This window comes from Marmota marmota, unplaced genomic scaffold (genome assembly GCF_001458135.2).
Source record: "Marmota marmota marmota unplaced genomic scaffold, marMar, whole genome shotgun sequence".
In the NCBI taxonomy this organism is placed as follows: Eukaryota; Metazoa; Chordata; class Mammalia; order Rodentia; family Sciuridae; genus Marmota; species Marmota marmota.
Window position 1 is genome coordinate 16,540,883 of NW_026000185.1, and position 27,703 is coordinate 16,568,585.

At 45.0% G+C, this 27,703-nt stretch overlaps 1 protein-coding gene across 2 annotated transcripts in view; it reads left to right on the forward strand.

The window, feature by feature from the left end:
* Positions 1-13,967: 13,967 nt before the first annotated feature.
* Prkcb (protein kinase C beta) overlaps positions 13,968-27,703 on the forward strand; it is a 262,797-nt gene continuing 249,061 nt past the window's right edge. For both annotated transcript variants that reach the window (XM_015490650.2, XM_048789666.1), the window contains exon 1: positions 13,968-13,995. In XM_015490650.2, coding sequence (XP_015346136.2) covers positions 13,983-13,995 — 13 coding nt within the window. In that variant the 5' untranslated portion in view covers positions 13,968-13,982. The remainder of the gene's footprint in view (positions 13,996-27,703) is intronic.

Genomic DNA, 27,703 nt, shown 5'->3' on the forward strand with positions numbered 1-27,703 from the left:
CCGAGATAGTAGGAATGATGTTTTTTTACCCTCCCCTTTTCTCTCCTTGATGGCGTAGTTTCCCCTTGAGATTGGGTCATTTCATCTTGGTTTTCCATTTCAAGTCATTTCGGATTATACCCTAGACATTATCAATGTTAAGTTGTAGAGACTCTGGATTCTGTTGTGTTTCTCTGAATAGTGTCGTTATTTTTCATTTGGGAGGCCATCGACTTGGTTGGACAGTCGATTAGTGACATCAGCTCAGATGTCACTTCTGTTTTTCATTTTATCCGTGAGTCTTCTTTGAAGCTGCCATATGCCTGCACGGTCCAAGGGTCAGCTAGACACTTGGATGGTGTTGATACACAGAATTTGGGGCTTCCTTCTTTTGACTTTATTTTTAAATTCTCTCCTCACTTTCCAGCAGCTATGCATGACCTGAAATCTGTCCTCTGGTTCTGCATGCCAGGAAGACTTGGGGTTTTTACACTGAAGTTTTAGCTACATTTAGTTCTCACTGCAGCCTGCTCTCAGTGTCAAGGCTGGGAAGTGGTCAGCCCCTTCTTCCAAGTTTCTACTTCCCTCCAGAATCTTTATTTTGTTCTCTCCTCAGAGTCTAGACTTTTTGTTTTTGTTTTCCTTTTTTTTTTGGTCGAGAGTTTATATTTGTTATCTGCAAAAGGAAGATTGGGTCCAGTTGGGAATTGCTCACCCATAGCAAAAACAAACCTTCTTTCTAATACACGGGCAGACAGATGCCCAGAGAGAGTGAAGTCATTTCTCCAAGGTCACAGAACTAGTAAGTGACAGCGCCTGGGACCAAAGTCAGGCTGTTACAACCAGGGTCCCAGCTTCCTGCGGGGCACCTGGCTGTGGATTTGTGCCTTAGAATAGCCTCCTACTTGGGCTCGGTTTCATTTTTGCATGGGAAGCGTCTGCTTTGTGAGTGGAACCGTAGCAGTGGCAAAGCCAAGCCGAGTGTCAGCCTTGAGTCCTTCCGTTCCCTTCCCATCCGTTTCTCCAGGAGTGGTCCCTCTGTTGGAGGTCACAAGCAGTGGCCAGTATTCCAGGCCGAGTTTTTGGATTGAAATTATCAGTCAGCACCAGCAAGGTGCCCGATGATTATTTGTTTGGCAACATTTTTACCAAAGTAAAAGTCAGTAGTAAGTTGTGGTTAAAAGAGAGGAAGTTCAGAGTTCAGTGAGTTTTTTTTTTTTTTTTTTAAATAAAAGAGGAAGTTGTTGCTCTTATTTTTGTACCAGCCTGTTAACAGGGTCTGGAGTCAAATCTTAGCTGAGGTCAAACTTTGAAACTTAGTAAGAAGAGTCTCCTTTTCTCATTTGTAGGGCTACTGACATGAAAGGTTCTAACCGTTTTAAGCAACCCATGGAAACACAGCAGAGAATCCCTGGGATCTGTTCCCTTTACAAACAGAAATGGTCTCCTCCAAAACAGCCATTTTTAGTTCTTTTTCCTAACCGCTCTCTGTTCATCCAGCTCTCTCTCCATCACTAGCTCTGTTTCAGGCTTCTTGCTAGAAGTATCCCTGCTTTCCAGACTCAAAGAATACTTATTGAGCACCTGCTGCTCAATAAATACTGTGGATATAGCAGTGAGTGAGATAAAGTCCTCGCTCCTCATATAGCTCCTTACATATTAGAGCTGAAAGCAGACGATCAGCACGTATACAACAAAACATCATCCTTATAGGTTGTGATTAGCACTGGGAAGGAGAAACACATAGACTCATGAAAGCAGAAATCTATTTTTTTTTAAAATGATACTAGGGATTGGACCCAGGGGGGCTCTATCACTAAGCTACATTCCCAACCTTTTTTAGTTTGTCTTGCTAATCGGAGGCTGGCCTCGAATTTGTGATCCTCCAACCTCGGTCTCCTGAATATCTGGAATTACATTGGGATTACAGGTGTGCACCACTGTGCCCGGAGGATAAGACATTTCTCAGGACTAGGGTCTCTGAGATATGAGAAAGAGCAGGCAGATTGGAATGGGTTCTTGATGGACTGGTTGCTGAATTTCGTCTGGTGTCTCTGTGGTGGTCAGGCAGTCCCCTTCATTACTAAAGGTCTGATAGTTTACACCTGGCCCAGATTCTGCCCTTCAGGATGGAAGGAGCTGAGTGAAGGTTCTAGAAAGGCTGACTTACGCATAGACTGGAAGGATTTTGCATGTCTTGCTAGAGTTTGCCTTTAGACCTTGTATTGTTTGCTTTCTCTCCTTCTCTTTTCTGAGTTCAGAACCTCTGTCTGCCCAAATTGCCCCCAGTTTCCAGGGCTTCCTGTTGGAATTTTCTCTCTTTTTTTTTAACTCTTCCTCCATCCCTAATGTATTTTCCGCTTCTTTTCACACCCAAGGGGAAGGAGCGAAGAGCAGCCATCAAATGCTATATTGATTGTAAATTTCCTGCATTAAAAAATGTTAATGATCACCCCTGGGAAGGGATTAAAGCTCTCTAGGCCATTAGAACCGCAGAGAGCCAGGTGCGCTGTGGTTTTCTGTTTCTCAGAGCAAAGAGAGAGAGCGTCAGGGGACGAGTCGCCTCAGTCACATGGTAGTCATGATGGCCATATTTATCCCCTGAGTACATCTTCTGTTGATGGCTGGGGGTCAGCTAGATTGGGTGACCCACCATGGACCGTACCGTGACATCATCTTGCTGTATTAAAAAAAATGATACTCCCAAGAAACACATAAGTACAGTCTTATAAATTACAGATGAGGGTCCAGGTGAAAGGCCTCCGTGCCTGTCCTGACACGGTGACCCGGGTCCCCTCTCCCTTCCACAGTTTGTAGATGGGGCGTCTCCTGTCGGGCTCCGTAGTATTCCATAGTATGAACTTTCTCCCGTGTATATCGGTCACTCCCCCGTGGAAGAACACTTGGGTTCCTTTTTGGAATCACACATATGTCTCATACATATGCAAGTGTTTCTCTAGTTCCTCACAAGTACAATGTCTGGGCCAGGGCGTAGAGTGATTCAGCTTTTAATAGATATCACCAAATGTTCTTCAAAGTGGCTGGACCGGGGTCTCCTCCCACCAGCAGCGTGCGTTTTGCATTTCTCTGCATCTTTCCCTGATCATGTGATCAGCAGCCTCTCACAGTTCTGCCCATCCCATGGGAGCATGATGCCATGTAATGAGCTTTTTCTTAATTATGAGTGAGACGGAGCCCCTTTTTACACACTTACTGAACATTTACTCTTCTATGAACCTCTCCCCACCAGGCTTCTTATTTTTTTACACTTTAATATTGATTGGTAGGAATCTTGGCTTTGATCTCCTAGACACCAGTCCTTTGCTGGCTATTTCTGTCTGTGTTAGTCCTCGTTTATTTGCAAGTCTCAAGTCCCGTATCCCCCTAATGCCTGGATGGATCCACACCCCCCCTTATTTTCTTGGTTCAGCTCCTGAAACCTTACAGAGTATCCATCTGTGATTCCCACTTTAAAGGTGAGAAAACTGAGGCTCAGAGTCTGAGCATCCCAACTCGTGCTGCCTCGGGCAACCTTTGAAGTCCTGAGCTGACTTAGAAATAGACCAAACTTCTGGGAGCCGCGGGGAGATTGCTCTCCTTTCACTGTGAGCCAGGGACTGCCACGTGGTGTCTCCAGAGAGAAGTCTGTTTAATTATTCATCCCTTTTCTAAGTAATTGGTGACAAGTCCTCCATCTGGGAGCAGGAGCAAACCTGATTGCTAGAAGCACCCACCACAGCTCCAAAGAAGGGTAGGTGGAGACCCGTCCTCAGGATCCATTTCCTGAGGGGCTCCTTGGACCCTGACAACAGCCTTTTGCTGAAATACCAGGTGAACAGAAGACCGGAGAGACCAGCATCGCCACGGTGCACTTGCATTTGTGACTTTCAGAAATGACCTCTGCACGTCGTATTGCTTTAGGTCCTTAAAAAAGAATTGAAAATCCTTTACAGATAGAGGCAAGGTCAGGCTGCCTCTGTGGAATTCCCAGGGAGACAGCACTGACCTGTAGCAATGAAAGGACACATCAGTTAAAGCTCAGATTGACACCTGTCATCCCAGCAGCTCTGGAGGCTGAGGCAGGAGGATCACGAGTTCGAAAGAAGCCTCAGCAAAAGCGAGGCGCTAAGCCGCTCAGTGAGACCCTGTCTCTAAATAAAACACAAAATAGGGCTGGGGGTTGAGTGCCCCTGAGTTCAGCACCCCTCCTGCTCCAAAAACAAACAAAACAAAAACAAAACATAAAAATACCCTCAGACTTGCACGGCAGGCATAGTAAGCAAGAGCTACCTTATACTGAATGCAAAAGATTAATTGGAAATTCTATTAATTTGAACCTCTATTCTCTGGGACACATTCTGATTAACAAGAGCTGCTACTTACTGAAAATGCGTTAGGATAAGGTATAGGTATAGATGAGCTCTACATATGAGTTATCTCATTTAATTTTCATAGTAACCTATTAAATAGTTTGTTGTCTCCATTTGTGGTGAAATAATTGGAGGCCCATTTATTTAACTTGCTCACGGTCCTATCAGAAGCAGCAGAGCGGTGATTTAAATTCTAAATTGGGTGTCCTCAATCACTACACTAATGCTGTGATGTCAGTTAATAGAACCATTTAAACCCTAGTGTTTCTTTTTAGTTCCAGAACTGGTAAGTGCCTGTCCACTAGGGTTTTCATCAAGGGGAGACATAAACGGCACACAGGGAACTGTTCCCAGTGAGACGATGCCCTTCTCAAATGAAGAATCAAGGCCAGTTGAGTTTGTTTTGACTGGGTTTAGAACTTGGAGCAAACTTTTTTGTGTGTGTGTGTATGGTGGTGGGTAACAGGGATTGAACTCAGGAGCACTTGACCTCTGAGCCCCATCCCCAGCCCTAGTTTGTATTTAATTAGAGTCAGGGTCTCACTGAGTTGCTTAGCATCTCGCTTTTGCTGAGGCTGGCTTTGAACTCACGATCCTCCTGCCTCAGCCTCCTGAACCACGGGGATTACATGTGTGGGTCACCTCGCCCTGCATGGAGCAAACTTCTGAGCGTAGTTGGTCTCTCAAGGTCTTTCTGAATTTAGTTTGAGTTGCTACATGAATTTCAGCAGATGAGAAAGGGGAAGGGAACTCACATTTATGGACCTTGACTCTGAGGTAGGGACACTCATTTCACAGACAAAGAAACAGAAGTGAGATGAAGTGCCCCAGGTCACAGTGGGAGGATTATACATCTCCACCATTGCTCTGTGTCTTAACCATGCTTTGTATCTTAACTACTTGCAAGACAGTTATACTTCTCTGTCCTGCACATATGGAGCATGGCGTATGAATTGGCTGGTAGAATGTGAGCAGATATGATGTGCTTTATGTCTACATAAAAGCTTGAAGGGCTGTTACTTGGTTTGGCTATTGTTCTTTTTCCCTTTGTCACAAGACTGAAGAAAGGGCATTTCCTTAGCTTGTATTCTGGGATGGAAAAGACACATGGAACAGAGCCATAGGGTCACAGATAACTGCAATGACACGAACCAGAACTGAACTTTGAGTATCATTAGTCTCTAAAAATTGGGAGATGCTTGTTATTACGGCCTTACTTAGCAAAGGCTGACTAATACAGTGACATAGATGGTAACTTGGCTGAGCTGGAATTTGAATCAGGTGAAATTCTAAATCCTGTTCTTCTACTTTTCCTTATTCCAATCTTCTCTAATAACCTGCCCTTCATGATAGGTGCTGTATCTGTGGGTTACACCATCATTTTCTTAAAAAAAAAAAAGTTAAAAAAATGGTCTCAGTGTTTTCATTCCAACATGTTTATTTTAAGGGAAATTTTTTCATGATATGAATGGAAAACAATGTCCCCGTGAATAATTAGCAACTATAAAATTGAATGTGATTAAAACTCCATTAGGAGATCTTAGATAGGTACTTCTGGCTACCAGGATCTGAATTTGAAACAAGGAGTTTAGCAAACATGATGTTCAAAACGTATCAGCATCAAACCAAGATTTTGTTCTCTAATAAATCAGGAGGATTGGAATAAAATCACCAAGGGAACAGTCTTCTCCTGATGTGATGGAACACCATGTCTATATTCTACCTAAAATTCTTTCAAACGCCACGTGGGGAGTTTCTCTTTTGTTCATATATAAAGATTACAAACACTTCTATTAGCTTGTCCTGTGGGCCAAGTATTGTTGGATGTACTTTATTCATCTACTCTATTATCAAGTGCATTAATCCTTTTGGGTTGTTATAACAAGATACCACAGACTGGCTGATTCGGTTTGGATATGAGGTGTTCCCTCCAAGCTCCTGGGTTGATGCAAGAATATTCAGAGGTGAAATGATTGGATTGTGAGAGCGGCCACCTAATCAGTCCATCCTAATTGGAATGGACTGACTGAGTGGTAACTGCAGGCAGGCGGGGCGTGGCTGGGGGAGGCGGGTCCCTGCGGGCGTGTCCTGGAAGGGTGCATCTTCCTTGTGGCTCTTCCCCTTTTGCTCTCTACTTCTTGGCCGGGAAGACAGCAAAGCTCCTCCGGTGTGCCCTTCCACCATGTTGCTGTGCTGCACCCAGGACCCAGAACAGCAGCGTGAGCCCACTGTGGACTCAAACGCGAGCTGAATACACTCTTCCTCCTCTAAGTTGGTCTTGTCAGGTATTTTGGTCATAGCAATGTAAAACTGACTAAGACACTGGGTCATCTGCAAGTAATATAAATGGCTTTCTCCCAGTTCTGGAGGCTGGAAGTTCAAGTTCAAGGCACTGGCATGTCTGGTGAGGGCTGTCTGTCTGTGTTCAAGGTCATGTCTCGCTGACCTCGTGTTTCTGGAGGGGATGAGTACTGGGTTCCTCACCTGGTGGAATAAGAAATGGGGAAAGACGAGGTGGGGAAAGGACTAACCCTCTCCCTCAAGACCCCCCCTTTTTTTCCCCCAGAGCATAACAGAGATTTATTTAGGAAAGCAGAGGCACATTCAAGGGAGAACATGAGAAGCAGCCTTCAAGCCCTCTTATAAAGACGTTAATCCTTTCATCACTTCCTAACTACCCTCCCCCAATACCATAACCTCTGGAGTTAAGTTATAACATGTGCATTTGAGGGGAATGCATACCTCCAAACCATAGCATCATCGAAAAGGAAACAGGTTCAGAGAGGTTAGATCACTTTTCCCAGCTGATAAAAGAGAGAGTGTTGGGATTTCAAGCCTGCTGTGTTTGACTGCAGGGAAGCAACCTTAACCAGATGTTCCTTCTAACTGTTCACTTGGGACTTCCTTGTAGCTCCTCAGAATGGTTGCTGCCTGCGGGCATCATCCTGGGGCTGTGTTAGGCCCTACCTGCAGGGCGGGTTGATCAGGACTCTCTCTGTTAAGTGTCTACCTTTGGTGTACAGATTAGCTACTTCTTTCTAACAAATACCCCTAACCTGCACACTGGTTTACAGGTCAGCTGGGTGGTTCTTCTGATCTTGACGGGGCTTGCCTATCTGTCTGTGGTCAGCTAGCAGGGTCCCCTGGTTGTCCTAGGATGGCCTCACTCACACATCCAGTGCTTGTCTCTATGTTGGCCACAGCATCGGGGAGACGGGGCCCTGTGTCTTTGCCTAGAAGACTGTGTGGGCTTGTTCCTGCAGTGGTAGGTGAGGTTCTGAGCTCAGAGCACAACCCTGCGAGGGTTAGGTCTGAATCCGTGCATGGTTTCTTCTGCCGTGTTCTGCCTGCTGTCCTCAAACAAGTCATGGTCATTTCAGATTCAAGAAGTGGGCGATAGGCTGTACCTCTTAAGGAGAGGAGGTGCAGAGTCACATTGCAGGGGGGTGGGGCACAGGCAGGAAGGAAGGGCTGGCTGTTTGCGTTGCATGAGGCAAGGGACTGAGTCACGGTCATCTTTCTCTCCGTGTGCCTCACACGGTGGCATCGCAGATATACAAGGGAATGAATATCACTGAAGCCACTCTGCCTGGTGTCCCGTCCCTGAGCTCATCAGGCTTGTTCCTGTCCCCATGCCCCCCCCCCCTCTTTCACATCCTCTTCCAGGATGTCTCCTGCTCTATTTCTCCAGCACCTGGGATGGTCACTGGCACCGTGTGGGTGCTCAACACAGTTGATGGAGGAAAGCTAAATCCAGGCTGGAGTGGCTTCACTGTGGCTTCTCTGGTGGCTGCAGGCCCAGGTGACGGCAGCCACCCTCGTTCCAGGAAATAGTCTCTTGCCGGCCAACTTAGCAGAAAGAACTGGCAGCGTCCCCTTCCAGGTGGCTGCTGTCCCCCAAGTCCATGTGGCCTCTCCGTGTCTCAGGCAAGACGTTTGGAGTCACAAGTGATGGAAATTCACTTGGGCCCACTTCAGCCAGGAGGTGAAGTAATCACACGGAAGGCCCCTGGTGGCGAGCTGTTGGGGGTTCGGATTCTGTCTCTGCCACATCCTAGCTGGGCAGATTTGGGGAACTCACTCGACCTCTCTGCATCTCCATTTTCTCACTCTCAGGAGCGAAGACACAAATATTAGCTGCCTCGTAGGGTTTTCAGGAAAATTAGATGATTTCCTATACAGAAAACACTTAACAGACGGGAAGCATCTCCTAGGCTGAGCTATTTCTGTTGTTATCATTATTATAATTTTTGGAGGTCATTATGTGTGAACAAAGGGCAGGAAATTCAACTGGGCTTTGTGAGTGGCTGGATAGAAGACCATCACGAACGCAGGCAGCTGTGCGACTTCTGTCTCTGGGCCACGGGTTCTTTTCTTCTTCTTTGTCTTATTCTCTTTTCTCTACTGTCCTTCATGGCCCATGTCTCCACTGGGTCAACCCTGCTTTTTCTGGCCCAGCCAGGACAGATAGCATCTCTTTGGTCTAATTCCAAGTTTCCGGGACAATCTGATTGGTTTTCCTGGAGGTCAGAGGCCAACCCTGGGCTGGTCAGCTGTGGCCAGGGTCTGTGGACATAGAGGTGCTATAGCTGTGGTCCACTCTTGTAGATGATGGCCGGGGCAGTCCAGAGAAGTCTTCCAGGGATGCGCAGAGGCCTCCAGAGATGTCCACTAGAGGCAGCTGCTATCAGTCTGTCTGTTTCAAGATCCCCCTCTTCCTCTGGCTGCTTTTCAAGGCTCCCCAATCACTGAGTCTCATCAAAATTATTATTTTTTTTAAACAACCCTCACCTCTAGCACTCTTACCTCTAATTATTCTGGATTCTTGCCTCTTGCCTCTGTCCATCACTTGGCCATTTCTTGATCTTATATTTGGCTGTTGTGAATGTGGAAACTCCCTGGAACCCTGGAATTTGAAAGTTGGAAGGGAAGACTGCTCTTCTGTGCTTATAACAAATGGCAAGCCCACGCCCACAGACTCGTGTGTTTATTAAAATAGTATTAGGCTAAACATGCACTTCTGCCGCTTTCGGATTCCACCAGTTAAGGTGGATATTTCCATGTTAGAACATGGAGACATTTTAAAAGAAGTGGCAGCATCGAATTCCACTGCACGGAGGAACAAGAAGTTCTTTAACCCATTCTCAATTTTCCTCTTTGTCCATGTACCATATACATAATGGATTCTGAAATCCCCTGGAATAATTCAGCTGGAGTCTGGTTATTGTGAAACAGGGGTGAACCATCATGTCCCATGTTCTAGATTGAAGGGGGACTGATTATAAATTCAAATTCCCAGAAGAGCCAGGCAACTGTGTTAAATAGAAGAAACACCTGTATATGAAACCTTAAGACTCTTCTTCACCTCTACAAAGAAATATACATCTTTTGGGGGGAAGAATGCACACGTTTAGCAGAACCTTTATTTTTACTCTTTTCATAAAGACATGGGCACAAAAGCAGGTTTGCTTTCTCTTAAGTATCACAGGAAAAACGAACAGTACATGTGTGGTATGAATCAGCCACTGACAGTCTTAAAGATGAGAACTCGGCAGGGAGTACTGGGGAGTGTGGTGAAGTACAGGGGGGTGTACCCCGTCCAAAGGGGGTGACCACTACTCAGCTCAAGGTGTTTTCACCAGTGTGGAAATTTGGGCCCAGTGATGTCATTTATTTTTTCTCTCCCAGAAGAGATAGGCCATTAGGAGATTTATGGGAAATTTCCTCATTTTGGAGGACTGGTAATATATTTATTTCTTAAACCAAAAGAAACAACTCGCAGGTCAAATAAAATGTGGGCCACCAAATTGATAATCAGCAACGTGGATAACATACTCCGATTGATCTAAGATCATCAATTTTTGGAGGCCCTCTTTAACTGCTGACTCACGGAGCTCTTTGCCTAATGAAATCCCTAAGTGATTCCACTAATACTTCATCTGAAAACTTCTTCATCCAAGTAGCATTCCTGGACTTGAACGAGGGGTTTCCAGCCCTTACACCTACTTGTGTTAAATCCACTCTGTTCCCTGGATTTAAAACCCTGTTGCTGTCTTCACCAGCATGGCCAATCGCCTTCTCAGCTGTGTGTTGTTCTTGAACTTGATTCATTTGATCTTTTCTGCATTAAAAAAACAAAACACAACTGGGTGAGACAGGACTGAGGACAGATACCCAAGGCCTCTCCTAATCAGAGCTCATGACAGGTGTCCAAAGACTGGATCTCTCCCTAGACATGCTTTTCTCGACCGAAAATAGTTCAAATACTTTTTTTAAAAAGTCTGTATGGATACATAGGAGAATTTCATAATGAAATATCTGTATCTAGGTACCTTTTAAAGATGGTCATAACTGGTACCCCTGAGGGGTATCACCAGGTTCCTACAGAGCAGCAGCTGAGCCTTTGGGACCTAAGTAGGCTTCTCGGGTCCTATTTGCCTCATTTTATACCGCACCCCCCTCACCCCCCGTAGGCCTTTATGTCCACAGCTATTGTGGAGGTCTCCCGCCGGGTGGACAGGAAACCATTGACTGACCTGTGCCTGCCTGCCTGCCTGCAATAGTTTTCTGAATTTGCATCTGTGGACCAGGGCCCAGGCTAGATCCATGTGAGAGATGACGGGGATCCAGACAGATGTTATCCCTTCACTCATGGGAAAGTCAGAGATGAAACAGTTCTGTGCACAGTGTTACTTGTAAGTGCTGCAAAGGCCGACTGTATCCATCAGGCCCATTTGGCTGTAGAAGTTTAACTCTTCACGAATCTGCCCAGCTGTCGGAGAAGTCAGCAAAGTTCCCCTAATTCCCAAAAGGTGATCGCAAGCAACTGAGGAAGGCTTTGCTCCAGTTCAGAGCATAGACCACATCACACTTCCCCTGCCCACTAGATTAGCGACTGTCCCAAACCAAACCAAAACACACAAAAGGAAACAGGGTAGAGGGTCATGCCTCCCTCTGTGTGGCGGCTGGCTCTTTCGTCTGCCGTTGTTTCCTGATCTTTTTGATGACATTCCTAACCCCTTCGTGTTTTTCTCCAGGATTCTGGGATCCTAGGCAGGGGATGGGTGATCTCATTTGTGACATCTCTTAGAACGTTAGTATGAAATTCATTTGAGCAGAAAGAGCTGAGCTGATTTAAGGACATCCGGGTATTTCACTGGTGTCATTGCCTAGTGCTCTCCTCTCAGAATACTACCAGTGACAGCAGAGTGTTTGGTTGGGGAAAGTGGTTAGCACTGGAATTGCCTTTTTTTTTTTACTTAAAGTGATAAGGACACATGGTGAAAAAAAAAATCCTTCTTTGAAAATCCCTTTCTTCGTATCTTTTGCTTGCAAGTAACATAAATGGACTCTGATTGACTTAAAATGAGAAGGATATGGGAAGAATCACAGATGTAAAGGAAAAGATGAAACTTCTGGAATCAAAGACGCTCTGGGAATCTAGGGAGCTGGAAGTAATGACCCATCCGTTCAAGACAACACTGATAGGGTGAATAACTGTTTAAGGGGCAAATTTCGGCCAGCAAGGTGGCGCATGTCTGTAAACCCAGCAGCTCGGGAGGCTGAGGCAGGAGGATTGCGTGTTCAAAGCCAGCCTCAGCAAAAGGGAGGTGCCAAAGGAACTCAGTGAGACCCTGTCTATAAATAAAATACGAAATGGGGCTGGGGGTGTGGCTCATGGTTGGGTGGTCAAGCGCCCTGAGTTCAATCCCTGGTACCAAAAAAAGAAAAAAAAAAAAAAGATGCAAATTTCATCCAGGCATGGTGGCACAAGCCTGTAATCCCACCGGCTCAGGAGACTGAGAGGGATTTTGAGTTCAAAGCCAGCCTCGGCATCTTATTGAGGCCCTAAGCAACTAAACGAGACCTTTCCTCAAAACAAATGAACACCAGATAAGGTGGCACACACCTGTAATTCCAGAGACTAGGGAGGCTGAAGAAGAGGCTGATCACAAGTTTGAGGCCAAACTCAGCAATTTAACAGGGCCCTCAGCAACTTAGTGGAGCCCTGTCTCAAAATTAAGACATAAAAAGAATTGGGGATGTAGCTCTGTGGTTAAGTATCCCTTGGTTTAATCCTAGTCCCAGTAGAAAGAAAGAAGTATGAGGGTGGAAGGATCAGGGGAGGGAGTGATAGGGGTAGGGGGTAGGGGGAGGGGGAGAGAGAGACTCAGGAATGGACTCAAGGTGAGTCAATCAGAACTTCTCTGCTGAAATTTGCTGGGTTTTTTTTTTTTTTTTTTCGTACCAGGATTGAAACTAAGGGTTTGCTTAACTACCGTAGCCACATCGCCAACCACATTTCCCTTTTTTTTTTTCTATTTTATTTAGCCTGGCTCAAAAATCTTTTCTGTCGATCTGTTCTGGGCCACCAATTGTTCCTGTTCAGTTCAAGTGAATAAGCTTTAGCAAGGAGGTGAATTGTGTTCAAAAACACCATTATGTACAAACTATCATGCACCAATAAAAAAAAATTGTGGCAAGAAAATAGTAGACAGTTAGTCGATTCTGTGTGGGGCCCTGGTTTTCTTTGATTTCNGTACTACTCAGTAGTACTAGTACTACTGAGTACTAGCACTCAGGACTACCGCCACCACCACTTGGCCCTGCAGAACTGGAGAGAAAGAGGAAAGAAAAGAAGGCCCCCGCTCTTGGGGGAGAGAGAGACTCAGGAATGGACTCAAGGTGAGTCAATCAGAACTTTTCTGCTTGAAATTTGCTGGGTTTTTTTTTTTTTGTACCAGGGATTGAAACTAAGGGTGCTTAACTACCGAGCCACATCGCCAACCACATTCCCTTTTTTTTTTTCTATTTTATTTATGCCTGGCTCAAAACTTTCTGTCGATCTGTCTGGGCCACCAATTGTCCTGTTCAGTTCAAGTGAATAAGCTTTAGCAAGGAGGTGAATGTGTTCAAAACACCATTATGTACAACTATCATGCACCAATAAAAAAAAAATGTGGCAAGAAAATAGTGACAGTTAGTCGTTCTGTGTGGGGCCCTGGTTTTCTTTGATTTCACCCGAGTCTTCAAGCTAAGAGTCTGCATAGATGGAAATGAAAAAAAAAAAAATGCCTCGGTAGCAGTTTTGATGAGTCAAAGCAGCATCAAAGCGCCTCAGTGATGTCGCGGCTCGTTGAAGACCGACAGTCAGAGGAGGGACAGTCGCTTTTCGTCATTTGCAGGACATGTGTTCTGTAAAGTCATCGCAAACCCTGAATTAGTGAACCTCAAATACTGAACCACTGCTCCCGGGGAGAAGCCCAGTTAGGTTCCTGTGAGTCTCTGGTCACGACGTTTTCATCAGGTGGTGGGGAGATCCACAATGTCATTTATTTATTTATTTTTACATGTGTGTTTCTGTCGAGAGACACGTGAATATATACTATTGATTCACCAACACCCAGCTCCCAGCCCACAGCACTACGGCCCGTACCTGAAGGAAGCTCATAGCTGCAGAACCGAGACAGGAAGGCAGAACGTCACTGTTGAGCGTCAGCTGGGAGCATGTGGGTCCGGGGACTCCAATTGCTACTCTGCAGATGTCTCTGAATGGCCCTGGAAGCACCATGAGTATCGATTCGGGGGTGTGAATAAGCTTTAGCAAGGCGGTGAATGTGGAGTCTGTGCGTCATGAGGATGGATTGTAAGTGCTGGTGATCCCCCTGTTGTAGAGGGGTCAGGGGTCAGGGGAATGGAGAGAGGTTCACCAGTTTTCTGCAGGACAGGCCTCTGGGGAGGCAGGGCTCTCCGTTTGTCTTTCTGGCTGCAGAGTCTGTGCTCGGGAGAGGCAGGGTGGTGCAGTGGTTGGGTGCAGCGTGGCCCCTGCTGAGCGCTGGGTTTCATGTTTCGTGGGCACTTAGGAAGGTGAGAATACCGAGGGCCACGGGCTGCAGTTGTACTTCACGGGGGTGGGAAAGTGGTTGACCAGAATCAGTTTGGGTCATTTTCATAGCTTGTGATGAGGGGCAACAGTATATTCGACCCTGAGGCTTCCTATGCAACTTTCATTGAGATAAATCTCCTGCACACAGATGTCAGAGTAGTCGGGGGAAAACTCTCGTGGTCTTTGGGATTTCCAAGGGAAATCCCAACTTCCTGAGTTTGAATGCTGGTCCTGTCATTTATTAACTGTGTGACCTTGGGCAAGTTACCTAACCTCTGTGCATCTCAGTTTTCTTGTCTATACAATGGGGATAATAAAAATACATCTCTCAGCCAGACACGGTGGTACCCACCTGTAATTCCAGTAACTGGGAGGCTGAGGCAGGAGGATTCCAAGTTCAAGTCCAGCCTGAGTGACTTAGTGAGACCCTGTCTCAAAAGAAAAAAAAAATTAAAAGGACTGGGGATGTAGCTCAGTGGTAGAGTGCCTCTGGGTGCAGTCACCAGCGCTGCTAAAATTAAATTAAATTAAATTAAAAAAATAAATATAAATGCTTATTTCATGGAGTCATTGGGAAGGTAAAGTCATTGTGGGGATCTCTACAGTAGTCCCCCATTAGCCCTGGTTTCACTTTCTGTGGTTTCAGTTATCCACAGTCAACTCTGGTCTGAAAATATTAAATGGAAAATTCTAGAAATAAATAATTCATGGGTTTTAAATTGTGTGCTGTTCTGAATAGCATGCTGGCAGTCTCCTGCGCCCCTGCTCCATCCTGCTGAGGGCATGAATCACCCCTTTCTCTAGCATATCCAGCCTGTATATGCTACCTGTCTGTTAGTCACTTGGCCATCTCAGTTACCAGGTCACCTGGCTCAGGGTCTGCTCGAATGGAGGGTTTGGTGCTATCTGCAGTTCCAGGCATGGGTCCCTGTGGATCAACAGGGCCTGAGTGACATTCTGAAAGTGTTTCCTCGTATTGTCATTTGTCCCTAGTCTTGATGGGACTCTCCGGGAGTCACCTGGTACAGGGTTATGTGCCTCCCCACCCCAGTTGAGGCACCACCGTAGAAGCTAGGTCAGCTGACAGGCTTCTGGGCCCTTTCCATTCTGCAGGGGAGCTGCCTGACTCACCTCTGGTGCTCATGCACATGACAGCTAAATAGAAGAGCTCGTGCCTCCTAGTATTAGCTTAATTATAGGGGCTCCCTGGGAGGGGTGTGGGGAACGAGCTTTGAGAACTCCCCCCGTCCCCTGCCATGAGGCTGCTCTGGTACCTGAGAGAGGCGTGAACATGGCTCCCTGCCTCCTCCTCCTCCTCTTTTGCCTCTGTGTTTCTGTACGCTTAATCTTTACCCCCCTGGATGGGTCCTATTACTTTTTTTGTGTGTGTTTTCTCTGCCCTGATTTGAGTTCCAAAAGGTCTGTTTGGGTCTCTGTGGGTGTCTGGCAGCCTCTGCAGCTCTCTCCGAGTTACATAACTCAAGTTTTGTATTTTCTGTTCCTGACTGGGGATTCTTTCTGTGCAGTAATTTTTACTTGTAGTTGAAGAAGTAGGGTACTCGAATTTTCTCTGGGATCCCCGAGGGTTTCCTTATAAATGTTTTTTTTTTTTTCTTTTTCTCCTGCCGTATTTTCTTCTTTAAAATATTTTTTTTCCTCACGGCAATAGCAATACGTATTTGTTGTAGAACATTAGGAAATTCAGAGAAAGCAAATAACTCTTCATGCAGAAATGTTAATACCTTGGTATTATCCTTGTTTCTGTCTCTCACACACATGCAAATGGGGTCATTGCGACACAGGATGCTACCTGTGTTTCAATTCACATTTCCTCATTGCTTTTTCCAGATGACTCTCTTGTCTCCATTGCATGCTTTGAACAGTCTAGACCTGATAGATTCTTTGTGGCATTTTCCATTTCTTACTATTTTAAGCAACATTCTGACTGCTACGCTTTGGATCTTGGATGTCTTCAAAAAGCCTGTGTGCTGAAGGCTTGGTCCCCAGTATGGAACTACTGGGACTTTGTAGAATGGGGACATGTAAGAGGCAGGGCCTAGTGGGAGGTCTTTAGATCATTGGGAATGTGACCTTGAAGGTGATCGTGAGATCCTGGACCCCTCCACTCTGGTTTTGCTCTCTGGCCATGAGGTAAGTGATTTTACTCTGCCATGCACTCCCACTGTGATGTGCTCACTTCCTTATGGTAGGTCCAAAGCCACAGGGCCAATTGATCATGGACTGGAATCTCCAAAACTGTGAGCCAAAATAAACATTTTATCTTTATCAGTTAATGATCTCAGGCATTTTGCTATAGTGACACAAAGCTGACTAATGTGCTGATAAGCATCCAGGCCTACATCCCTAATTATGTCTTCACAGCAGATTTCTAGAATTTTTTTTAGCAGTGATTCAACAGGGAATATAATCCTCTCCTCCTGATTACTCTGTGATACTCAAGGGGTCCCAGGTGCATGGGTCTTTGTGTCTGAAGGTTGAAGAGAGGACAGTGCCATTGATTGGGGTCTACATCAACTCTCTTTTCCCTGGCTTTTCTCAATTCCAGTTGTTTCTGAATAGTATCCTCCTCTATTTTGGGGGATAGGTGGAGACCTTATTTAAAAAAAATAAAAATTTTTAAATTATGATAAAAAGACATGACATGAGATTTGCTAGCCTAACCATTTTTTTAAAAAAAATATTTTTTAGTTGCAGATGGACACGATACCTTTATTTATTTATCTTTATATGGTGTTGAGGATGGAACCCAGTGCCTCACCTGTGCTAGGTGAGTGCTCTACCACTGAGCCATGACCCCAGCCCTTGCCTAAACCATTTTTAAGTGTACAGTACAGTTGTTTAAAGCGTCTTCACATTGTGTGAGACAGATCTCGAGAACATTCTCATCTTATAAAACTGAGGAAAATACCCTTTGGCCTTAGTTCCCCATTTCCCCTCCCCCCAGCCTCTGTTCCACTTTCTGTTTCTATGAGTTTGACTACTTTAGGTGTCTTCTATAAGTGCAATCATGGTATTTGTAACTGGCTTATTTCATTTAGCATAACATCCACAGGGTTCGTCTATGTTTTAGCACGTACTAGAACCTCCTTCCTTTTTAAGGCTGAATGATATCCGCTGTACGTATTGCCTATCTGTTCCTCTGTGGAGGGGCCCTGGGGCTGCTTCCTCTTCTTGGCAGTGTGCCGCTGTGGACATGAATGTGCATACAACTCTTTCCCGCTTTCCCTTCTGTTGGAGACATATCCAGAAGTAAGATTGGGAAGATTTTTCTGTAGACCTGGCCTCTAATTCTTCCATAGTTGCATCTAACACTTCCACGTGTTAAGTTGGCATTTGTCGGGTACCAGCCACGTCCCGGTCACCAGACTGTGCTGTGGGGGACAACTCCCTGCCCTCGGGGAGCCTCCATTCCTGCAAGAAGACAGATGACCCACCAGTAAACAAATGGAAAGAACAGGAGGAGTCCAATTTGTGATCCGTGGCATGAAGAAACTGAACGAGAACTCAGTAAAGGGGTGGTGTGGACGATGGGGACTTTAGATGGGGAAGGATTTCCTCACAGTGTGTCATGGGATCCGACAACTACAAGATGAGAAAGAGCCAGACGTGCAAAAATTTGGGGAAATATCATTCTGGGCCATGGAGGTGAGAGACAGCGTTCCTGGGGAGGACATTGGCTTGACGTGACCAGCGTGGCTGGGGTAGAGTGGGTGTGGGGTGGGGGTGGGAGGTGGGCAGGGGCCCATTGGTGTGAAGGCCTGGCAGCATGGGCCAGCGGGAGCTTCTGTGCTAACGGCAGTGACAGGCACTGGGACCGTTCTAGGGAAGATGGAAAGGATTAGATTGGTATTTGAAACCTCTTCCATTGGCTGGTGAGTGGAGGGAGGAAGATGAGTCAGAAGATCGTCGCAGTCATTTAGACGAGAGGGGATGGCGTCTCTCTAGTGGCGGCAGTGCAGATGGAGAGACGTGGGAAGGTTTGGGAGTTGAAGGGACCTGCTGGTAGGCAGGATTAAGTTGAGGGAAGGAAATGAACGCACACCTGGATGCCTGGCATGCTTCACCTGTAACATCCTTGAACTCCGTATCAACCCTGTACCAATATTTTGTAGATCAGTGTCACCTGATAGAATTATAGTGTGAGCTGTAACTGAGCCGTGTGTGTGTGTGTGTGTGTGTGTGCGTGCCATTGAACCTTTTCTAAGTAATCACGTTTAAAATAAGTAAAAAAAAAAAAAAGGGAAATTAATTTTGATAATATGTTTTCTTTAACTCAATGTATTCCCAATGTTACCCAATCAACATGTAATCAGCATAAAATTGTTAACGAGTTGTCTTACCGTTTTCCTATATGGAGTCTTCAAAAGTCGGTGTGTCTTTTATGTTGATTGCATGTCTTCATTCAAACTGACCGTGTTTCAAATATTCAACAGCCACATGCAGCGATTGGCTACCATATTGGTAGCAAGCACGGTTATAGAGGAAGAAATAGGTTCAGAGAGTGTAAGTTACTTACATTTGTGTGTTGCTGACTTTTTTCTCTATCAGAGTCTTACTTACCTCCTTTGTTGTATTTTTTTTTTTTTTGAGCACAGTTAACTTCAAGGTTATAGAATTGGTATTTGAACTCTAACTTGGCTCTGACACTCATGCTGTGCTCAGGGTACCATGTCCACCCACCATGGCCAAGGCTAATATCCTTTGTGACTCACATCCTATCCTCCCCCTCTGTGTCCCCGTCACCAGACTACTCTGTGGGTCTGGAATGGCTCAGACAGCTCCCTACCCTCATGGAGCCAATATTCCTGCAGAAAGACGGACGACACCCCAGTGAGCATTTGGAAAGAGCCGAGGAGTCCAGTTTGTGATCAGTGACAGGAAGGAATTGAATCAGGACTCAGGGAAGGGGGGATTCGGAGAATGGTCACTGTAGTCAGGAAAGGCTCTAGCACCCCACAGACACTCTTCTCTGGTGCACGCCCCTCTTTCCCACACCCCTAACTGCAGACTGACTCCGTTCTCCACCGGACAACTTGAACTGGAGGAAAGGAAGTTGTGTTTTCAGCCTGGGGTTACTGGACACATGGACATCATCCTTCTACCCTATTCCCTTTCCAAAGCTGACCGTGGAAGTAATCACCAAATCCCAGGGCACTGTCCAGGATTTCTGTGCAGCTACCAAATAAGGGTCTCCAGTGATTCTCTAGCTGGGGGTGCCAGGACCCCCTACCCTTTCTCATTTCCTCAGCCTGGTGATGGTGAAACTTCGCTAGCAAAAGAATTCAGGCAAGTCCTTCTTCCTCAGCGGGCTGCTGGTCCTTGCCCATAATCAATGCTGTCTCTAGATTCAGTCTGCCTCCTGGGACAGATCCTGGGTGCAAGGGACTTTTGAGGTTGTGGAGACACTTGGACTGAGCATTGACAGGCCCAGCTTGGCTTGGCTGGAGGAGGAGCCATGCGAGCTCTCTGAGTGAGCCTGGTGTCCTCCTGGGATGGAAGACAAGTCCTCTCCAGGGACACAGGGGCCCTCTCATTGTAGCAGGAGAGGCCACAGGAGCAGGCTGTGCTGGGGATGGATGTTCAGGGCCATCTTTCTTGCTGTCTTCCTGTGTTCTTTTTTCTCTCTCTCTCTTTCTCTTTTTACTTGTTGATAGACCTTTACTTTATTTATTTGTATGGGGTGCTGAGAATCAAACCCAGGGCCTCACACATGCCGGGCAGGTGCGCTACCGCTGAGCCCCAGCCCAGTCCCCTCTGGGTTCTTTTTATCCAGGATGCTGACTGCCGTTAGCAAGCCAAGTGATGTGTGGTAACCATTTCCCATTTTCAGTGTGTGCTGGAGACAGGGAAGGAGAAATCCTCAGAACCCACTGCTTCTGACTCAGGTGCTGTTGGTTTTGCCGTGACCACCGGCTGGCCCTCCTCCCTCCACTACCCTAGTCACGTCTGCTTTTTCTTAACCATGACCTGTCTGGGCCATCCCTGAATTGGACTGGCTTTGGCTGTTCATCTGTAAGGATTTCCTTCTTCCCTGCCTGCCAGAAAGGGACTTCGGGGTGGGGACTGGGGTACAGGCTTCAGGTTATTAGACTGTCTTACTGGCAAGTACACAGCACACCTAATACAGGTCTCTGGCCTTGTGCCTAGAAACCATGACTGCTTTTCCATTGATAATGGAAGTGGTGACATAGCTGGATGACAAAGACTTGTGGGATGAATATGAGACCTGCTAGTATTTGACTGGCCATCCATCCACCATCCATCCACCCATCAACCTACTAATCCATCTACTCATTCATCCATCCATCCATCCATTCATCCATCCATCCATCCATCCATCCATTCATCCATCCATTTATTCATCCATCCATCCACATTCCACATAGTGTAATGGTTAAGATTTTGGAGTTTTCCTACCTAGATTTGAATCCTACCTTTGGTATTCACCAAGTATGCAATCTTGTGTTTTTAATTGGCTCTGTTCTTCACTTTAAAATGAGATTGATATTGAAAAGAATAATAAAACCTACTTCATAGTATTACATGGGTTCTGTGTTCTCCAATTTTTCTCCTGGTTGAATATGTATTAATAAATCTTACTTTTTTTTTTTTGGAAACAATAAAATGCACAAACAAGGGTCAGGGCTGTCTTTGGCATTTCCCAAAGTATGTTGCCCAATTTCCCTTGTTGGGCAGATGTGAAAGAGATATAATAAGGGTTTGTGGACAGGGATGATGATGATGATGGTGATTAATAATAATAATATATTATCATTACTGTTTTTAACAATCCCTGGTTCAACAAAGAACCAGGAGTTTTTTATTACAAGAACTGCTCAGTTATGGTGATTTCCGCTCTGGGGATCCAACACCCAGTTTTCCAGGCCCTGAAGCCTGGCCTAATGGCCGAGCATCTTCATGAAGCCATTTGTGAAGGAGGACACCACATGTCTGCCCTTCACGTTGACCTGGGAGAGGAGCTTTTGCCAAAGACAGCACAAGAAGTTTGTCGGCGGCTCTGACCAGAGGGGGATGTGTCAGTGTTGAACTTGGCTGGGGTCCCGCAACCTACCTTCTTGTGCAATCAGAATCCTTTCTAGTGTAATGTGAGAAAACCCCACAGGGCCCCTGCCCACACCCTCCCAGAGCTGTATCACCAACATCTTGAAAGTGTCTGCAAATTGGGAAATGGCTGGATCCCACATCTCCCTGTGACATTTACTGAAACAAATGCCTGTTAATAAGTGACACCGTTCCCTTGGTCTCAGTGATAAAGATGTACCTGTCACTGGGAGCCCTGTCACTGGGAGCCCTGGAGAGGGGATCTTTGGAGAAGACCTTAACACTCATTTTAATTGGTGGCAGACAGATGTGTTGGGAAGGCTCACAGTTTTTTCTATTCTTCTCAATAAGAAGGATGTGAAATAACACCCCCTTGGCCCTTCTGTGTCTGCCCCAGACTTGAAAGCCTGACAACACGGTGGGTTTAAAAAGCTCTGCTGTTTCAGGATGCAGAGTCAGCTGATTGGGTGGATTAAATCATTTTAAGGTCATGAGCTTTAACTCTTACTTCAGTGATTCTCCAACCTTGTTTTTTTTTTTTTTTTATAAAACCCCAGAGCCTTTATCTCAAGGGATGAGCATGTTAATTCCAAGACAATATTATTTCTACTTCATATTAATAAAGCATTCAAACAGTCATCATCTTTGTAACGTGACTTAGGAATTCAAAGCCCACTTGCATTCCCGTGTATCTGGACTTTGTGTTGAAATTCTGTTGTAAGTGAGGATGCAGATCGTTTTGTTTATTATTTTGTTCAAGGTATATTCATTGAGTGAATACTGGCATACAGCACTAAATAGAAGAGAAAAAAAAAATACTGGTTTTCCCCAGGAGCTTAGCATACTGGAAGCCATTTAGGAGAAAGGGACAGTTCAGACAAATGAAGCAAATTCTGAAGTTTTATATCAAGTTGGCATCGGAACTAGATTGTCACCCAACTCTTTTGATCTCAACTTATTGCCGTTCTCAGGTCTTATGCCTCGGATGCCATGTAGAGTGGGAACAGCTCAGTGACGTGGGGGCATGGCTCCCTCAGCATCCTGTTAGCAAGATGGGAAATCTGCAGCCCCTGACCACTCAGACTAACGGGGAAACATGGAGTGGTCCTGGGGCTTAACTCTTCAACTCCAGGGATGGTCTGATGGGTCCAGACCTGGGATGCACTTCATCTGTGGACACCTCTCTCATCCCCTACCTAAATCCTTCCTTCCCTCCTCAAAGAGATTTATTGGGTAAATAAAGAAAAAAGTAAGAAGGAAACCTGAGAAGGCGACGTTGGAGGAGCAGATCAGGACTGGAGGAGTGGGTGGGGGGAGAAGCCAGGAAAGCCGGCTGAACTTGGCGTTCACAGATTGGCCATCGCAGCCCCGTGGTGGCAGGTCTCTGCTCTTTTTCCTCTCACTTTTCCCAGTTTCACTGGCGAGCCCCATGCTTGAGCTGGTGGAGCCGTGATTCTGCGAGGAGGATTTAGACTGCTGTCTGCATGTCTCCTCTGATTTCTTACCAGGGGCCTTCAGTGGACTCGGTGTCCAGGTCAGCTTCCTGAGGGATTTGATGACAATTTATAAGCTTCAACTTTTAAATAGTCAGAACATAAGAAAATCATAGGAAAACACAAAAAGAAAAATAATATCTGGCATTTTTAACATTTTTGCATGCATTTCCTATGCATATAAAGATGTGCATATTCTCTTTCTTCTTTCTTTCCATCCCTCTCTCTCTCTCTTTCTTCCTTCTTTCCTCCCTCCCTCTCTTTCTCTCTCTTCCATTCATCTCTCCCTTTCTCTCTCCCCCTCTCTTCCTCTCTCTCTCTCTCTCTCTCTCCAGTGCTAGTAGTTGAACCAGGGGCCTCATGCATGCTGACAACTACTCTACCTCTGAGCTACACCCTCTGCTTTTCTCTCTCTCTCTTTTTTTGTTACAAAATAGTCTTCATAACCATAATTGTGTTATGACCTTCATTTTGGAATAAAGGATATATTGTGAACATCCTTCCACATCATCTCTTTTCCTGGGAAAGGATTTTTGATCGCTAGATGGATTTTCATTGAACAGATATATACCACGATCTACCTAAACAGTTCCTATATTTATCCATCTTTGCAAATAATGTATTTATTTTTTATCTTGATGGATGGTTGTTTTTGAATGTTTCCTAAGGATAAGTTCATGCGATAGTTAGCTTGTGCTGTGTAACAAACCATCCCACAACTTAGTGGCATCAAATAACAACTACTTATGTGGCTCTGCAGGTCTGCATTTTGGGCCAGGTGGTTAGTTCCTGAGGTCTGGACTGGAGGCAGCAGATCTAGGAGAGTTCTGCTCGTGCATTTGTAACCAGCTGGTGAGGTGCTGGGGATAACTGTGGTATTTCCCCTCCAGCAGCCCCGGCATGTCTCCGTAGCAAGAGTTGCAAGAGGAGCAAGAAAAGCAAACCTTGAGGCACAAGCTTTCTTCAAGTTTTTGCTTGAATTAATTTGCTCACATTAAGTCTTTCCCTTAGGTCAGAGCATATGACAGGAACAAGCATGGAGCCGGTTTGATGAAGCCTTACCAAAGGGCATGGCAACTGGAGGCCTGAAATGACTTGGACCACAACTGTAGTCAGTCTGTTAATGCAGTTCCTCAAAACTGGAATTTCTGGGTCAAAGAGTGTGGTCATCGTTAAGGTCTTTGTTGTTAGATGGCTCTTCAGAGAAGTTGCAAGTCATCTACACTTACATGCTAGAGTCCATGCATCACTGGTCATAATCATTGCTTTAGTTTCTCCCCAGGAAAGAAAATTGTATGTGGGCACCAGCTGACGTTATGTAGAGCAGAAGAATCACCTGACTGAGCTCAGCCAATCCACCAAGCTGTGGAAAAGAAATAGTTATTATTTTTAAAAAAGCAAAAGAAAAAAAACCATGTTCATTATAAAAAATGGAAACAATATATAACATTTATCATTAATATTTTCCCCAGTACTTGATTCATTCTGCTATTTATTATTATTATTATTATTAGTGCTGGGGATTGGACCCAGAACCTTGCACACGCTAAGCACATATTCTACCACTGAGCTACACCCCCAGCTTCTCTTCCATTATTCGTTCCCCTCGTTGGGCTAAATTTATTTATATTATATTTAGGATCTTTGAGTCTGTATTCATTAGTGAAATTTGTCTCTAGTTTACTTTTTTGGGTCTGCTATCTCTGACAAGTTTTTTTTTTTCTATTTTTACCCAAACATCTGGGATATCTTCCATCTTTTCTTGTGTTTAATGCTTACCAAGGGTTTAAGTGGCAAAGGATTTGGAATGTTTTGAGAAGTTTGACTGAATCTCCTGCACCCCAGATAGAACAACTCTGGGGACCCCCGTGCCTTTTCTGGGATTGGGTTATCTGACAAATTTCCCAATGCATTCCACGATCATTACTGAGACATTTTCAAAGGTGCTGTGTTTTTCTAAGGATAATCATTTGATTGAATTTCTAGTTTATCAGCCTAGGACTATGTAATGTTATTCTGTAGTGATATGAAAATGTCTTTGCTATCTGTAGCTCTGCCTCCTCTCATTCTGAGTGAGAAGTTCCTATTTTTATTTTTTCAGAAATTTTCTTGATGAGCTTTGCCAAAGTGTTACTGTTTTATATTCCCCCCTCAAATAACCACCCCTTAAATGTATCTTCCAATTCTGTTTTTCTCTGTTTCCTGATAACTTAGCTTCTGCTTTATTTTTTTTTTAAATTTTTTACTCAGTTTTATTGCCTTTCCTAAGCTAAATGCCTCTGTATACTTTTGATTTTATCTATTGATTTGCCAAAGCCTGGAGACTCTGCTGGTCTCCTAGTATGACAGTGATTTCTTTCAATATCTTTTGTATTTTTTAAAACAAATTTTGCTTCTTATATTTGAAATTTTTTTGGGGGGGGAGGGGGTACCTGAGATTAAACCCAGGGGTGCTTAATCACTGAGTTGTATCTTCAGCCCTTTTTATTTTTTACTTTGAAACAGGGTCTTGCTAAGTTGCTTAGGACCTTGTTAAGTTGCTGAGGCTGGCCTCAAACTTGCCATCCTCCTGTCTCAGCCTCCAGAGTTGCTGAGATTACAGGTGTGATAAGAGCCCAGGTTTCATCTCCCATCTGTGTTCTGAAGTCGGACAGATCTGAGTTCAAATTCTTCTCTCTTGCTTACCTCATAATGAACCAGTTCTAGATTCTCCTGAAAGCTTGTTGATCATAACACTGCAAGTGCTACTTTCTTTGGGGATTCTTAAATCAAATGATATGACCAATGTAAAGTACTTAATGTAATGCCAGGCACGCGGGACGCACATCACCGTGGGCTTTTTAAAATTATGCACGTACCTTTTATGAAGACAAAATGCTCATTGTTGTCCTCGGTAATATTTTGTGCTTTAAATTTTATTTGTCTGATATTGATATTTCCACTCAAGGCCGCGTTTCCCAATTTTTTATTTTCATTGTATGCCATTTTGGTCTTGGTGAGTTTCTTATGAACAACGTATATTTAAATTCTGATTTTTTTCCCTCCAAATTATGAGTCTTTGTCTTTTAATGGGATACTTGGATCCATTTCCATTTTCATAAGATGTGGCACTTCACAGGCTTTTACTTCTTCCCTTTCTCAATCTATTCTCTCGGCTTTAAAGATCTAAGAGTCAGAATTTATGAAAAATTTCATCTGAATTGTTATTGATATATGCATTATTTCCTAAGATTCAAGACTTTTTGAGGAGTGATTCCGAAGGTCTACTTATTTCATTTATTCACCTTTTTATGGACCCATTTCCCTTTTATGGAATGAATTGATTGACAGATTAATTCAGTCAGTAAATACTTATTGGACACCTAGTGTATGCCAGTCAGTAATTACTTACTGGACACCTAGTGTATGCCAGTCAGTAAGCACTTATTGGACACCTAGTGTATGCCAGTCAGTAAGTACTTATTGGACACCTAGTGTATGCCAGTGGTGTGTGTGGTGGTGGGCAGAAGGTAGGTGAGGTCGCCCTGGCCTCTGTCTTCCTTGAACGTACTTTTAGAAGAAGAGAGAAAAAGAAGAAGAAAAAGAAGTAAACAGACTTCAAATTAAAACAGATATAAAGGAAACAGATAAGGGTCTTAAGCTAAGAATAAAGACCATGGGTAGGAAGTTTAATGGGGAGGGAGCTTCTTGTGAAGGTGACATTTGTGAAAGAAGAGGGGGCATTATCAGCTGCCTGGAATGAGGAAGAAGGGCATCTCAGGCAGAAGGCTCAGCACGTGCAAAGGCCCTGAGAAGGGAAATAGCCGAATTCTAAGTTTCTTTGTGTATAATTCTTTTTTTCTGTACTCAACTGTTAGCTTGGAATTAAAGGACTACAAATAAGCATGGTGAATCTCTTTGTCAGTTAGACCACGTGAAGGGCTAGAAAAATGCCTTAGAAGGGCAGCTGGGAGCTTTTCACCCCTCCATCCACCCACCCACAGGCCCACCCACCCACTTATCACCCATCCATTCACCTCCTACCCATCATCCATCCACCTACCTACCCACCCATCCGTCCATCCATCCATCCGTCTATCCAGTGAGCATTTATTGAGTGTCTACTATGTGCCAGCCCTGCACCAGGCATTGACCTTGGAAACGGTATGAGCCCCTGTCATTGTGGAGCCTGGTTGTGTAAACAGGCCGGAGGGCCCATGAGGATAAAGCCTGGCTCTCCTGCGGGAGTGGGACGTGCTGGGAGTGGGACGTGCTGGGAGTGGAGGTGGCACGTGAGATGTGCTCCTCTGAGGCCTGAGCAGGGAGGGGGGTGGCGGGAGAGAGCTGAGAGCAGCTTCTGCCAGATGGCTTCATTCTTCCCCCGAAGGAAGTGGGGACTTCATGCTGCGACGTGATACACAAGAACAGTGTTTCCTGTGGGTTTGCAAGGGCATTTTGAATCTAAAGACTACAGCTTGTTGATGTGTGAAAAAAAAAAGAATTTTTCTTTTTTCTTGATTTTTTCAGGCTTTGTGAAGGGATAATCAGACCAATTTTATGAGCCTGGAAAAAGGTTCTTGGGGGTGAATTTAAATGCAAACGTCATAGTGACAGGAACCCTAATCAAATGCAGCTGTCACCTGTCACCTGTCTCCTAGGCAGACATTGAGGCTTTATCGAGCTATCACCTGACAGCTTGCGTCTTCCAGTTTCTGGAATGGATCAATTCCCTGCCGCTGACCGGATTCCGATACTGGATCCTGTCTGATTTAACCTGAACCTTCTAGGAACCTGATTGTCCTCAGCTGAGGTGAGGAGAGGATTAGGGTCTTGATCTCTTAAGACCTTGTTTATCTTTAAAGTCCAATTCTTCACTTGATCCTGTCCCCTCCCTCCCTCCCTCCTGGTCACCC